Source organism: Agelaius tricolor, unplaced genomic scaffold (assembly GCF_023055355.1).
Source record: "Agelaius tricolor isolate 1412-34295 unplaced genomic scaffold, bAgeTri1.0.p SCAF_5, whole genome shotgun sequence".
In the NCBI taxonomy this organism is placed as follows: Eukaryota; Metazoa; Chordata; class Aves; order Passeriformes; family Icteridae; genus Agelaius; species Agelaius tricolor.
In genome coordinates, this window is record NW_027269265.1 from 44,205,675 (window position 1) to 44,221,297 (window position 15,623).

Genomic DNA, 15,623 nt, shown 5'->3' on the forward strand with positions numbered 1-15,623 from the left:
TTAACATCACCAAGACAATCCTGTTTCTCGACTCCCACATCTCACGTACTCAGTGACCTGGTGAAGTGCTGCCTTCTCTAGATTTTATTTCCCTACATTCTGCATATGCTCAGTGCTGGCAGAAAGCATTTGTGAGTTGGAGAAAGGAAAAGCTGCTGATGAACACTCAGTGCCTGCATAGTGCTGCTAGAGGTGAACCCAAAATACTGACCCAGATCTGAATGTCCCTAAAATTTCAGTGTCTTTATGTTAATGGGGTTTTTCCTCCAAGAATCCCAAGCACAAATGACAAATATAAGTGCAGTACAGAGTTAGACTTGAGGAAAGCAGAGGGAACTAATATTTTACACACAGTTTAGCTTTGCATTTCTCAAAGGTTTTTTGAAAGTATCTGTCCAAGTGAGACTTGACCTTCCAGGAGGACCACAGCTGGGGAGACTGCTTCCTCATGCCAAGGGATTAATAAAGATTCTGTTTGCCCACCTCCTCACTGCTCTATATGGCACACATTTGAAAGCTTTAATTAGAAGTACAAGAGGGTGAGAGGATTACTAACATTCCTACTGGGAAACCAGTGCCTTTTAATAAGTTTTCCCAGTCAGAAAACAATCCTCCTTCAACAGCTGTTGGTCCCCAAGATCGACACTCTTCCAGCAGTTCAGGAGGTTAGGGAGGACACTGAGTATCATGTAAGGTCTGGTCCTAAATGTCTGCCCACAAAAAAAGGTCTCAGTGGTGGAGGTAGTATGGGCTCTCCAAATACATGCTGACAGCCAGCTTGCAGAGCCACTGTTCTTGTGGCTGGGATAAGCCAGCTGAAGAGGAACCCACTGTCTAATTCAAGAAAAGCAGCTGAAAGCCAGCAAAGAATTAAAACACTCAGAAATCAGAGGCAGGAAGGAACAAGTGGTATTGGCCAAGGAAAGCTATAAACCATCTGACTATGGAAGAAGGCTACTTGGCTCAGAGATGCTTTACTGTTTCCTCCACTTATTGTTGCCTTCCAAAGTGGATTATCATACTCCCTAAATGCCCTAATATTTAGCTCCTTCCCTTTCTTTACATGACTCGTAAATCACATTATGCCTGTATGATTAAAAAAAAAGAGGAAAACTTCACAAGAAGGGAAAAATAATCATAATTCTATAATGTTAACTTATATCACAGAAAACTGTGTACATTTTTTCCCCATACAGGACATACTTCAAATAAAATAATTTTAACACCAATAATGATAATGTTCTTTCTTCCCGACAGAAGTAGAATTGTTTTCTCACCCCAGTTTGATACATAAATATAAGAAAATAGTCTTTGAATATTTACATCCACGTGTTTTAAATGTTATTTCTTGATATATTTAATTTTCATTTTCTCTCCAACCACGAGCATTCTTTCCAAATTTATATACTAATCTCCGACCATCCACACGCTCAAGGATTTCTCTTTTGTAATAGTATCTGTTAAAATAAAAACAGAAAAAGATATAAGAGTAAATTCACCTATGGTCCTAAAAGGCCACTGCCAACTAGACAATCCCTTAGACTAGCTTAAAAAGTCTTGATTTTCTATTGAGATATATATATATATATAATATCTAAGATCATTATAACTGAATGACAGAGAAGGAAAAATTGATGTTTTCTTTTTCCTTTATATTAATTAGCTTCTGAGTTTGAATTTCACCGTGTTTCAGGTCAAGGCATATTGCTGTATTTATCACACACTCTTACGAGATTTCACAGGGTTTTTTCCCAGATAAGCCAGGATCTGAAAATCAGACTGGGAAAGAACCTCATCACCCTTTTAAAAATATATTTTGAAGTTTCAGAGATTATGGAAAAATTCTCAAAATGTTGAATTAAAGAGGAAAGAAAATCCTAATACCGATTTTAAGACAATGGATGGTGGGTTATACCTAGTTTCTGAATGTTGCTGGAAATAACAAGCTCTCCAGCCATTACTGGGCCATTTAAACATTCTCAGGTTTCTGCAACCATATTCCCTTCCTACATTGGTTGTATGGATGGAGCCAAACAGAATTTACACATCTATTAGCAATTATTTGTGTTTTATATATCATATATTTTACAGAAACAGGAGAAGAACATCATGCTACAATCTGAAAACTGGTGTAAGAGACTGTCAAAGAAAGCAACTTCTGCTGTTGAGAAATCATTTTTAAAAGTCAGACAAATCCTCCATCCAGTTGGTCTGTGTATGAGCCACAGTCTTCCTCAGCAACATCCAGCTCACCTCATAGCCCGGCTGAGTTTCTCGTAAGTCATGCTGCTGTTGTTTTTCTTCTTTCCCCACAGCTGAGCCACAGCTTCAGATTTTAAAAATCTGAAGACACCTTCTGACCGGTCTTCCCACTTGATTAATCCTGGGTTTTTCTCAGGATTGAGAAGAATATCTCGGATAAATTCCCAAAGATGAGTTCCTCGAGGGTCTGAAAAAGGAAAGAGGGCAGGAAGGAGTGTCTCAAGAGCTCTCTGGGCTATGCTTGCAATTTTTATGTCATCTACAGAGGGTGAACACTCAGGCCATAGTTTCTGGAGCACACGACCCCCACCTCAGAGATATGCAGGTGAAAAACACTGGCAGCCTTTCGACTGCAGGTAAACGTTGGCCTCAGGCAGGTAGGTAGGAGCCCCAGCAACCAGGGGAAGCAGAGTCCAAACCTCCCACTGCTTCCTTCTGCCTTTGGCACTGTTTCTGCCCTAAAGAGAACATGCTTAAGCCTTCCCCTCATCTCATTTGCCCATTTCTCCTGATCCCTGTCTACAGCACAGCATGTAACCTGATATTATTGTGCGGCACATGAAACAGCTGAGATTACTGTGAAGGAGGCACTGAACCTCCTTGCATTTAACAGACAGACAGAAGGCACAGGAGGTGAACTGCCATTCTGCATGAATAAGTAAGTAAGAAGGTGTAGAGTGGATAGAAAGACAGTGACAAAACTGGCCAGCCAAAACCATGTGTAAAAAGGAAACCAAAAAGTTTGACCATGGTGTAGAAAAGACAAAAACAGATCTCCAAGTTCAACAGGTGGACCTCTCAGTTTAATCACAAATACATCTCACAGTTACTATAAAGATAGCACCAGAAAGTCCAGGTCAAAAAAAAAAAAATAAATCCATCAAGTCAGATGAAGTAGTTTACAAATGAAGAATAACAAACACAGTGACAAGGTGAGCCAGTAAGACAGCAGTCCTTTGGTCTGACTTCAAAAGCATGCAATTAGACCAAATTAAGAAGGAAACAAGCTAGTCAAAGATGTGAAGGTAACTTGAAAATGGTATGCAGTGCAGTATAAGTAGAATTAGATTTAAGTCAACGAATCCATTATTTTTCTTTATTATTATAATTGTTTCCTGGACCCATTAAAATGTGGTAGACTATCTGGACATCAGTAACTTATGGTCATGATATGGAGCAGTACTGAAGGAATTGGAAATGAAGAGGATCAGCCCAGACTGCCAGTGTCACCTGTTTTATATGCCCAGGCTGTGACTGATGAGATGTTAGAATCACAGAATATCTCAAGTTGAAAAGGACCTATAAAAATCACCAAGTCTTACTCCCTGCTTCTTGCAGGACATCCCAGAACTAAGCCATATGACTAAGAGCATTGTTGAGAGGCTCCTTGAACTCTGTCAGGCTTGGTGCTGTGATCACTTTCCTGGGGAGCCTGTTCCAGTGCTTGACCACCTTCTGGGTGAAGAACCTTCTCTGTTGTGCAGTCTAAACTTTCCCTGGCACACCTTCACTCCATTTCCTCATGTCCTATTACTGGTCACTAGACAGAGGAGATCAGCACCTCCCCCTTCACTGCCGTTCCTGAGGAAGCTGGAGACTGGGATGTGTCAACCTTCAGCCTTCTCTTCTCCAAGCTGAACAGGCTGACAGACCTCAGTTCTTTCTTCACACCAGGACTTTCTTCACACCAGTCCGGTCTGATCCTCTCATGAACAACCTTATTATACACACACACACACAAAAAAACCCCACCACCTAGATATCTATGTACAGATATGAAGTTCAGGAGTTCTGTTGGGGCAAAGCGACAGAACAAGAGTAAGAAGAGTCAGGAAGAGACATAATCTGGAGGTCATATTGAAAAAGGATGAACGCAAATACCACAAAATGCAGTGAAAGACCATACTAAGCTTTCCTATAGCTTCCTCCCTATAATCAGGGAAATAAATAGGATGGAAAAGACATACATAGGATATTTTCAGCATCAAAAAATCTCGGTAAAATATGTAAATGGAACTATGTACAGAAATCACAATTATGGTATCCTGTCTTCAGAGTCAGGTTGTATAAAAACTTGCAGAAAATGTAGGTGAGGGGAGAGCAGAGACTGTCATATCAGGGGATAAGAAGGTGGCAAGACTGAGGCACAGGTGCCTGCTTGTGATGTCGTGCGTGAGAAGTTCTGCAAGGAGATGCTGAGCAGGGTCTGTGGTGTGTGCTGCACCTGGCAGGCACAGGCACCAGCATGACTGTGCCCACGCACAGGCCCTTCTGATTAAATCCTGGGTCTTCCTCATCATTCCTTTCCTCCACTCCACCAGCCTAGCTCAATACAGGGCAGAGGAAGCTGGTTTCTGGTTGCTTCCCCATAGGCCCTCACTGATAAAAACAATTTGAAAAGTTTAACAATATTGAGTCCAAAAATGACGCAAACAAGCAGTACTAGATAGTCAGATCCTCTCCAAATTCATTCACAATAATGATTTAACGAGTTTTGCATTCAAAATGCTTCCTCTTCCCTCCCAAATAGGATCTGATTTTCATTTGTTTCTTTTTCCTTCAATCAACTAACCAACCCTTATAAGCATGGATGTTGACTTACTGTGCTTCTTGGTGTGGGACTTTGGGGTATGATCTTGCGATTTTTTTGCATCTGAAGAGTCTGCAGAGAAGGAAAATTAAGCCTATTTGTAAATTTGATTAAAGGCTTTCCATTGACTAGCAGGTTGAAAGAAATAAAACCACAAAAAAGAACAAATATCTCTTCTAAAGATAATCACTTTTCGGAAGGTAATCTAAGTGAGGAGGGAGAGTTTTGTTTTCTGTACTATATGTTAATCAGCACACTTCTCAAAGAGACCACTGATGAATAAAGAATGAATGCAGAGGTAAACATTTGACTTTTGAAAGCTAAATTTGATTAACAAATACCTCACCTCATATTGTGTGTGAGAGAGGGAAAAATAGGATGATCACATCTGTAAAAGGAATCCTGAATTGTCCCATTATCTTAGTCTTTGCTGAAGCACGTATCTTTGGGGGCTTATTTGTTTCTGAAGAGATGATCTAATGGGAAATGTATGTGCTGGTACCAATGCACAGAACACCTACCTGACTAAAACATAATGAACTGGCAAAGTGCTGTTGTTTAGGGGGGCAGGGTGGGGGAAAGGGGCTGCGCTGGTAGGAGTTTTTGGCAGCAGGACAAGCATATATTTCTCTGTGGCTCAGAGCCATAGGAACAAGCCATTTCTCATCAATGGTATTTTATCACCTGCAGCCAGCCAGAGGAGAAATAGGATTTCTGGCACAAGCATTTCTTCAGAAATGAAAAAAAAGAAGTTCCGCCTGTTCATGAATGTAACCTACCTCGCAGTCTGCACGTTCAACCCTCCCGCCCCCAAACCACCGCAGCCTGGCTCTGCTCTTGTACTTAATTAATAGCTTTCATCTGATTGCTCTAAGTCTCACAAAATCTGTGGGATAGACCTGAGAGGGAGCCCCTTCTGTGTTTGCTTTTCAGCATACCTTGTCCCTGAATCCCATAAAGCAAAGCTTAAGGTCCCACGCATGTTTTCCCAGCTTCTATGAATGCACAATTATCATACTTTTCATGGAAACCAGGCATTTGCATGGGAAAATGACTCACAGGAAATATTTATTTGCATAGAAACTTGTCAGATTTGCACAAGCTACTGCAATAACTGCATGTGAAAAGGTAGATGCAAAGTTATTCACACACTTGCTTTATTCATACATAACTGGAAACATAAACTGAACAAGACCGTGGGGATAGGCCTAACCTCTGCTATTCTAAGTCTGATAAATTACTGTCCTTGACCCCCAAGCAGCAAACGTGCTCTGAGTCATTTTGCCTTCCCACTCTCAAAGAGCAGGAACTAGCCTGAACCTCACTCAGCTTGGAGGGGGGTGTGGTTTGGGGGAAGTAAAATGAGGCTTATTTCACTGCCTTTCCTCAGATTATTATTCCCCATATGTTATTAAAAGCCTGTGGGAACTCCAGGTAACGACTGCAGGACCCAGTTCTTTATTTGCCCTCATATAAATCCTTCTCATTTTAAAATCCTACAATTCGCTTGCAAATGTTTGTTATGCTCCACTTAGCTGGAAATTTATTCTTGGAAGTTCAGCTGCCTTCTGCCTAGCCAGTGATTTATTCTGGATTTCAGCTGTGTAAATAGCCTCCTGCTCTGCCACAGCTCCTACGTGGAGACTGGTTTCAAACATGCCATGTTAGGAGGCTGGGGCCTGACAGATGAAAAGAGTTATGATGCAGTTTCAACAAAGCCGTCTTGCAAAACTTTTGACAAAAGGTTACACATTATTTGCATATGATTCAGGAATGAGCCATTTTTTTACGGGATATACAAATTTAGTTTTTACAGGAGGCTGTGCCCTTGGCGTGCCACCCTAGCTCTAGGCTTAAGCAGTCAGCAGATAAACACACCGTGCCAGGATCTGGACAGGTCCCCAGCCCTGTCAGAGAGCCCTGAAATCCTGGTAGCCATCTTGTGAGAGTGGGTGGAGGTGGTGGAGAAAGACAGGGTGTTTGGTTGGGGTTTTTAAGGTTTGATGGTTTTCTTATTCTGGTCAAGTTTTCTCCCTCTGTCCTTTTTTTTTTTTTGGGGGGGTGGGGGGAGGGTAGATTTTTTTTTTGTTTGGTTTGGTTTTTGGTTTTTTGGGTTTTTGGTTTTTTTTTATTGTTGTTTTTTGTTGGCTTGGGTTTTTATTGTTGTTAATTCTGTTAATTTGTTACTTTTTTTTGTTAATTTAATTAATGTAGCTGAGTGCATTGGTTTAAACAGTATGTCGCTTGGCCAATCCAGCTCAGGAGGATGGAGGAGCAGGGGACGGCAGGCACAGGGGCTGGGGCCATGGGCACATACAGAAGCCCAGGGCTGTTCCCAGAGCAAGGCTGGACTACAGCAACACACTCTCCTTTCTCCTCCCAGGACTTCCAGTGCCTTCTCCCTCAGATCTCTGCTTGACGGCCTCCTAAGAAGAACCTGCCTTCCCTCCCCGCTTTCTCGCTCCCCTGCCTCCTCTGCTTTATTCTTTCCCCACTGCCTCGCTCTCCCGCCTCCGTGCTGGTGCCAGGACAGGGCCCACAGGGCCTTCACCAGTGTGATCAGACTGCACTTTGGCCAGGCACAGCTTTGCTGTGTTTCCTGCCCTTCAGCAGGCAGCTTTGAGCTCTTCCTCACAGAAGGCGGGGGGTTCAGTGGGCACCCCGTGTCAGCTCAGAGAGGCTGCAGCAGAAGCCCTTGTGCCGGTGCGTTTGGGCACAGGGCTTGGTGCCTGCCCTGCAGCTGCCCCAGGCCAAGCCCAGCCCGGCCCAAAGCCAGCAGCCTGTTCAGCATGAATCACGGGCTCACCGGGGAGCACAGCCGCTTTGGGGAGGAATGGGGCACTTGTTTGCCCCGTGTGCTGCACCTCAGGAAAGCGTGGTGTAGCTGGAATGTCTTGTCTCTCTGACACTAATGTTTACCCCTTTGACTCAGTCACTTTAAAAGATATGTGGAGATTACAGATTATTTGATCATCTTCCTCTTGACAGAGAGAAGACAGAAGCATTTCTTTAAAGAAAGCTATTGTAATAATGACAGCTAATAAATCTGTCAGAATCATCATTGCTTGGTTTAAAATTACTGGAGGCTCAGATGCAATCCTACGACAGAAGACCACAGAGACTATTACATGTCAGTAGCTCTGGGACAAGTGACAAACAATTAAAAATATAATTACAAGTTTCTTACCAGAAGATTGGTGACTAGGTGTCATCATGGAAATCTGAGCACGACAGAATGTTTTACTGTCCAATAAGTCTGGGAATTAAAAAGAAGACGTTTAAACTAATAGCCTCAGACAACAATAAAGCCATCTCAGAATGCATGAAGTATTGTGATGTTAGTTACCTACTGTGCTACCATAGCCACTGTCATAAAGATAATTCTCTTCTTTCCAGGACACCATTAATGATGGATCTGAAGGTAAAGGACCAAAAAGAAAATTAGATCACCAAAAGAACGTTTTTCAGCACAGAGGTAAATATTGAGCACTGAAAGAATTTAAAATGTGAAAAAAAAAAGAAGAAAAGCTGTCAAGAGAACCAAGAAGTGAAGGGGCTATGTACAAAATTATTTCCTTTCACTCAAATTATGCATGGAGTTTTGCATATTCAGGCAAATATATTTACACAAAGCACTGACTTTTAGAAATAATGTATTATGCTCTTCCTTTTCCTGACTAGTATATCATTTATGCCTGGCCTTGGAGGAGGTTTCCTATGCCAGATCAACTCTAATTCTACCCAATCCAGTCCTGAATTCTCAGCCCCTGATGATTATGACAGTGCGTTGGAGCCACAGAGATGAAAGTGTTTTCAAATATCTAGTAAAAAAGAAGGATGCTTATGATGAGTGTTTATTTCTACAATGGTAGAACTCGAAAGTCCTCTCTGAAACACAGCTTATTGTTTAAGCACATAGTGAGAAACATCAAAGCCTAATCCTAGATGAAGGGCCATTTTATTCCAGGCACACTATGTCCCCATCCTTAACCTAAAAACCACCTTCATGATTAAAGAGGAATCATTTTTAGTGACCTTCTGGTCATATGGATCAATATAAGCAGAACAGAAATATTGTCTTTATGACCTGTACACTGGTCTGGAAATTACCTCCTTCACAGTGCCTGTTTAAGGTCAGAAGCTTTAAAAATCTCTTTTTCTTTTGAAACCAGGTCAGAAGGGATGAGATAGAAAGTTCAAATCTAGGTTAAACCTAATTTTTTTCATGTTCATATAAATGAAATCAAAAACCCCAAAATGAGTTACAGCTAAATAATCATGTTTGGCCAAGTTACCACTTATGACATAGGAATTTAGCAGGCATGCTAACTAATAGCTGCATGTTTGGGCACCCAGAGCTTGCGTTCCTACAATAGCACACACCCTTTGCTTGCTTGGACACCTGATCTGCCTAATGTTGCCTCTGAAAACAGGCCTTACACAGCCAGAACACAGGGAAAGTGTTCACCTTTGTTCATTTTGCCCTTTTTCAGTACCCATGTCTTTGCAGCTGTGATGATTTACTGGAGTGAGTCGGGCTTCCCCTGAAAACCACCAGCCCTGTCCCTGCTGCCTCACAAGAAGTAACTTTCCCAGCAGTTCTAATCCACAATTCCTGCTCCCCCACATGCAGAAACTTAACCCACTCCAACTGGCCGTGGCTGGCACCACCAGAGGCCCACCAGGCCATTCCTGATTCAGCTCATCCAGGAGAACCACCCGTCAGTTAGTCCTTTCCAAGATACGCAGCTGAGGTGCTTTGCCTCATGTCTGGTAGGAGGAGGAAATAATATCACACCAGGATCTCATAAATCAGGACTTAAAGGATTACTGGAGTTACCTCTCTGGCAAGCAGCAAGGCTGCCTCATGCACATCTCCCATAGCAGGAGTGGATTGCAGATTGCAATCCTTGCCTGCTGCAAGGAGAATGTGGGCAATATTCCTGGCTGGAGAGGCTGGGCTCCAACAGGTTAAGTGGATAAACAGGCTGACAGTATTTGTTGGAGACACCACATGCAACAGATCAGTATTTTTTCTGCCAGCAGATATCAAAATGTGGCTCATGGGCACACCTACATACAAAGAGGCTGGGACTAGTGGGATAGAGAGTGTGGATATGGACAGGTGTGATCTGGCAAAGGAACAAGGAAAATAATTGTGCCTGAAGAGGACGGTTGAATCAAGCTCAAGTTCTTTTCTCAGTTGAACAAAGCCCTGGGAGGAAAGGGATCTAACTATAAACACACTCAGAAAGAACTGCAACAGCAAAAATGCAGATTTGATCAAACCAAACTACTGCCTGAATTTCAGTTTCATTGAAACCTGTGGAGAAAATGTAACATTTAAAATGTAACATTTTGTTTTCTCTCCAAGCTGGTTTTTGGAAATCTCCTCGTGTTTTAAACATTACAGCACTTCACAACAAAATATTTGTTCTTCCTTTCTTTCTTCCTTTTTTTTTTTAATGGAGCATATTGTTAAAATAGTTGTTTTGAAATCTCTTGAATGAAGTGTAGAATGAAGTTCTCTACAAAGCTGCTTCCATGGAGCACCTCAAACTATTCCAACTTTGAACATCAGTGTAGACTGCTGATACTGCAGAGGTCTCCCAGGAAAAGTGGCCACATGCATGTGGTATTACCTGCAACTTCAGAAGTAGGCACGGACTGACATCTGTATTGCTTCTTTAATTCTGCATGATACACTTTCCCTTTTATTTAATGCCACTTTGATTTGTCTCCCTTGGAAGAGGGATCCCCTCTTTTCAAAGGACAATTTACCCAACTGCTACTCACCTGTTTGCTCTGTCTTCACAATGACATTATGAGATTGGTACATGTCACTTCCACACTGACCTGCAAGAAAGCAAATTGGCAGATGGGAAGTGTGAGAATGAGCACAGAGAAATCAAATGTATTAGCTCCAAGCAGCAACTTCTACACCTGAGCCAGAAGGCTGATTTTGGAGTAGAAAACATTCCCTCTCTTCTTCATCCTTCAGATTTCTGCCTTAAGTCATATCCAAGAAATTTAGCAATACCATAAATGTGCTATAAGCAGAATAGCAAACATAGAAAGTATAATCTGCCAGGCAGGCTTCTGGGGAACGTAAATGACTTCTGAAGATCCAGAATTCAGAGTAATGTACACATGTCTCTCTCTAGTATTTATTTACCATTCCATTTTAGGTGCTGGAGGTTGCTGTAAAGCAGTTGTCCTGCTGTCCCAGCTGCCTGAGTGAACTCCTGCAGGCTCATACTACACAGATGTTCCCCATTGATATCAAACTCCTGGAAAGGTATGCAGTTGGCATCCAGCTGGTTGGTATCAAGGAGGTGCTGCAGCCACTCCCAGACTTGAAACTTAGTCCAGTACTGTGGGTGTATTTCGTGCCACTGGGTTCCATAGAAGCTACTGGATACTGGAAAAGAAAAAAAATATTTGCTGTCTCTGATAGCATAATAGTCATCAACAATAAGATCTACAGCCAAATTGCATGTCTTGGAAGTCTGCAGATCTAGATGCTTTTCTCAGGCCTTAACATTGGCTCAGTAGCTATTGCTGGAGAAGATATTGTGGGGGTTTTGGCCTCAGTTTTCCAACTAAAAATTGGGCATTATTTCATTACACACTTCTTGGCTGATTGATTTGCAGGAATTAACTTATTAATGTTGGCTAAATACACCAAAGTTCTCTGAGGGAAGAGACTTTACAGAAATACTGCTGAAAAGGGATGTGTGGAAAAATTACTTTATTGCATCAGAAAATGATGGAAAAGCCTTGCAAAACTCTCATAAGGAGACATGATTCTTATTCTTATTCTTTGAATAAGAACTTAGTAGGGGCTAAATATTAATTATGGTGTTGGGAAAAAGAAAGTTAAAAGCACTCTCATAATGTTCCACAGTAAAAGCCTATCAGTGTGGGCCATGGTTCCACGACAGAGCTGGCATTCTGATGGTGCAGATTATTGCTGTAGTCATGTAAGGTGGTTTCTGAATGTAGTTATAAAACTCATTTTTAGCTATGGAAGCTGCCTAATTTTCTTGTTAGAATGTCTGAGTCTTTTCTTGGCAATCTCCTTAACTGCTCTCAGTTGTATGTCATTGCACGACAGTAATTTGCATGTGCAAATGGAAGAAATTCTACATGGGACAGGATCATTATGTAAGATAAGAGCAAAGGCAGGATTGCTTTGGTCTGTCCTCACAGAGTTCAGTGCAATTTATTCCCTGGGAAAGGAGGAAAATGGACTATGCCAGACAGAGGTGACAGTGAGATAAAATGTTCACAAGTGCAAGAAGGGTTTAAGGCTGACGGCATGAGAGATTACAGAGGGAGGAGAGACTGCCATGGCCTAGCTCTGCAGGGACCTTGCTCCAGGATATGGCACCAGTCTGTTCCCAGTCTCCTCTAGAAGAAAATTAACCACACAGTGAGAAACACTGACAGCAGTGGACATTGCCAGAGGACCACAAGCACCAGAACTGGCACATTTTAGGAAATCACCTTAACTCAGGCGCACTAGACCTCAGGCTTCTTCAGCTAAGGTACAGGACAGTTTCCAGGTAACAAAGAAACAATACCCACAGTTATTTAGCTTTCTCTATCAATATTAGCCAACAAGGCTTGTGTAAGTAACTTAGGGAGTTTGCAGTACTGTTCCTCATCCTACTATTGAAGGATGTGGGGAATGAGTGTGGAAATTATTTAAAATGTGGTATGTCAGCGAAAAAAGGTATGCTGGAGCTGTCATATATCCCCTGAAAAGGAGATTGATTTGTATTCTTATCACTTCAGAAGAGTAAAGTGATTTCAAAGGCCATGAGAATCCTAATGTTAGCAAAGATACTTTCGTGAGAGGAGAAAGTATCTTAGGTAAAAGTAAGTTTAGTGGTGAGTTACTGGGCAGGCTGGTCTGAACTTTGAGATTCCTGTACCTCTAAAGCATAAGTGAATCCTGAGGAGTTTCGCCCTGCAACTTGGATGTAGACCCCCACCATTTGCCTCCACAAAATCCTATGGAAGAGTGAAACTCAGACATTACTTTTTTCGTGTATGACAATATTATAGAAAAACAAGCACATTTATTAAGCATATGTTGATGTATTCCTGTGTATTTAGAAATTACACAGCAAAAAGAATAAGCATTTCTTTAAGTGGGAACTTTAATTGTAAGGTTTGTTGTAGTATTATTTGGATCCAAAGGACAAGAGTAGCATATGATTGTCTGCGTAGATTTTAAATTTTACCTGTCCATTGAATAATGAAGAGAATTCTAAAAGTATGTCAAGCACCTATACAGATACAGGTTTATATATATTTTTATACTGAGAGAATATATATGAATACATTTTTACATACCCAGATATTAATCAGAAAACAGTAAGGAGAAATAAAGAGAAAAAATCACAAGCCACAAGCTACTTAGTGCTCTAATGCCAGTCTAATTATAAAGCTATCTAGAAATTTGAATCGAAAAAGCAAATACAGCAAAGGAATAAAAATACTATTCCCCTGGAAAGCCAGAGGGGTGATTAGCATTAAACAGTAATGTTGGTTCAGAGGAAGCACGAGGGGTAAAGGTACGAGAGAAAGAATTCTGGACTAAGAGAGAACTTCTGGCATTTTCAACAAAGTTAAATTTTAAGAAAGAGAGCCAGTAAGGAAATGAACAATAAACTGGTCCCTATTGTAAGTTCAGCTTTTTACAAATGAAGTAACAAAAGAAAATTTTTCTTACCAGAAGTGAAACTCCGGTAAATTAGTACTACTGAAAAATAATACTTGTACATGCTTAAAGGTGTAGCAGCCCCTTTCCCCTGGCTTTATTCCCAAAAATACTGCTCAGAGCAGTTCAATTCCTCCTACCATTGCATGTGGAATATCCGTCTGTCCAGGAAGGCTGCTGGTGGAGTAGATTGCTGCTGGAATTGATACTCATCCTGCCAGCTCCTTCCAAAATCATGATCTGTAAGTGAATCAAACAGCTTCCTTAGTGAGCGGTGTCTAGTCCAAGAGGTAAATGGCAAAAAAAAAAAAAAAATCCACTGAAGGTGAAGCAAGGAGGCCAATTCCATTTGTAGAAGACACAACTGAAATCAAGAACATGTTGACACAACCCCTTTTCCACTGCCACAAAATCTCCTTATGATAAACATTACCATGATTAATTTGCATACGCAAGAAGCAAGTTTCTACAGCTGCCCATCCATAAATGAATAATCTGTAATCAGAAAAGAAGCCGAATGAAAAGACAAGGCTCCTGACAGAGCAATACATGAAAACTGCCAAGCTTTGAGAAATGAAATACTAAATAGTTTTACTCTTTTTTTTCTGCTTTAAAGAGAAATGTGATTTAAACAAGTTTTCCTATTTTTTTCTTTTTTTTTTTTTTTTTTTTTTTCTTTTAGGAGAAAGAAAGAACTTTCCAATAATTGCAAATGAAACTATATGGTAGACTACAAGCCATGCTCAGAAAATCCTTCACACAGAAGGATATACCCAAAGTGTTACAGGGAGGTAGCCTTACAGGGAATATCTTGTCAGCTGACCCAGTTTCTTATCTGATCTGTGTCAGCAGTGTCTATAACACTTCTTGGTAACAAATATCACAGATCATACATTTCAACCAACCAAAAAAATCAGATGGCCAAAGATCTTGTAAATGAGACAGCCATTCTTGTGGCTGTCTGTACAGAATCAATATAGTGGAGTGACAGCACCCCCAAGACCGCATTCCCTCTTTTAAGCAAAATTTCCTTTCCATGTATCTTAGCATTAGCACCATGAGTAATATTGTCCTGTACTTTTTTTTACTTTAAAAACTAAAAACCTACTTGTATGACATTCTAGAAAAATGTTACATTTATCCCATGTTTAACCATTCCAATTAAAGTATACAAAATTCCCCAGTGATGGGTACTCGACGTTTTATATTATCTTTCAGTGGTGTGAAGTTGTAAAGCTTAAAAATATATATAATAACCAAAGATATTTGTGAGGACATCAGGAAAGTAGCTTGTTAAACATTACAAAGGCTTTGGATTGTAATTCTTATATACACAGGGAAAAAAAAAAAAGAAAACCAAACCCCTGTTCAAAAATATTGAAAGCCGCAAAGTCTGTAAAAACAAAACATTAGACATCAGGATGGCATGTGCATGCAACTAGACTTCACCCTAGAATTAAAAAGGTTATGAAATACAAAATAGACTTGTGAAGGGTAAAGCCACTGGTCTTGGCTGTTTATCCACTGAGGCCAGTGAAAAATATCCACTGAGAGCACATCTGTACCCCCTACAAGCTGATGCCCAGCAACCTTTTTGATAAAAGACAAGGAGTCAATAGAAACACTTACAGCCTTGGTTTTAAAGAAGCAGTCTGAAAATTACCTGGATTGGTATTTTCCTCTGTCATTTAAAATAAACCATGTAACTTAAAACTTACAAGTACCTATTTCTTCCCCCTCCTCCCTGCACCCCCCTACCCCCGATATGTATTAGAGAGGGAAAGGGAGAGAGGTTACTGACAATTGCCTAAAAAACCAAAGCCTTAGAGTGTTTATCACAGAGAATGGTGCTTTACAGTGTAAAGTAGCTTAGGGCTTTTTTTTTGGTAGATACACAGAATGGCAAAATCAAACCATGGATGATTTGTCAGTCTCTTTCCACTTTTAATTCTAGCCAATCTGTGATTCAGTGACCACTAGCAAGGAGGATTTAATTTCTCATAGTAGAGATATTGGGTTATAAAACATTAACAATTGAGA

The 15,623-nt window shown here is 40.8% G+C and overlaps 1 protein-coding gene across 2 annotated transcripts; it reads right to left on the reverse strand.

Moving 5' to 3' along the window:
• Positions 1-1,357: 1,357 nt before the first annotated feature.
• Positions 1,358-14,189, reverse strand: EHF (ETS homologous factor). 2 transcript variants are annotated; one of them, XM_071428421.1, is made up of 8 exons: positions 13,724-14,189; positions 11,028-11,273; positions 10,649-10,708; positions 8,199-8,267; positions 8,040-8,108; positions 4,865-4,924; positions 2,254-2,449; positions 1,358-1,457 (listed from the first exon to the last, which is right to left on the reverse strand). In XM_071428421.1, exons 1-8 carry the CDS (start codon positions 13,818-13,820, stop codon positions 1,358-1,360), a joined length of 897 nt encoding a protein of 298 aa, XP_071284522.1. In that variant the 5' UTR covers positions 13,821-14,189. The 2 variants fall into 2 exon arrangements, with proteins under 2 accessions (XP_071284522.1, XP_071284524.1); XM_071428423.1 differs by lacking the exon at positions 8,040-8,108.
• Positions 14,190-15,623: the final 1,434 nt, after the last annotated feature.

Coding starts and splice junctions, on each gene's coding strand:
- EHF (XM_071428421.1), bottom strand. CDS start 13,820: ATGATTTTGGAAGGAGCTGGCAGGATGAGTATCAATTCCAGCAGCAAT. Junction 2,450..4,864: donor GTCCCACACCAAGAAGCACA/GTAAGTCAACAT, acceptor TTCCTTTTTCAG/ACCCTCGAGGAACTCATCTT. Junction 1,458..2,253: donor AAACTCAGCCGGGCTATGAG/GTGAGCTGGATG, acceptor TTATTTTAACAG/ATACTATTACAAAAGAGAAA.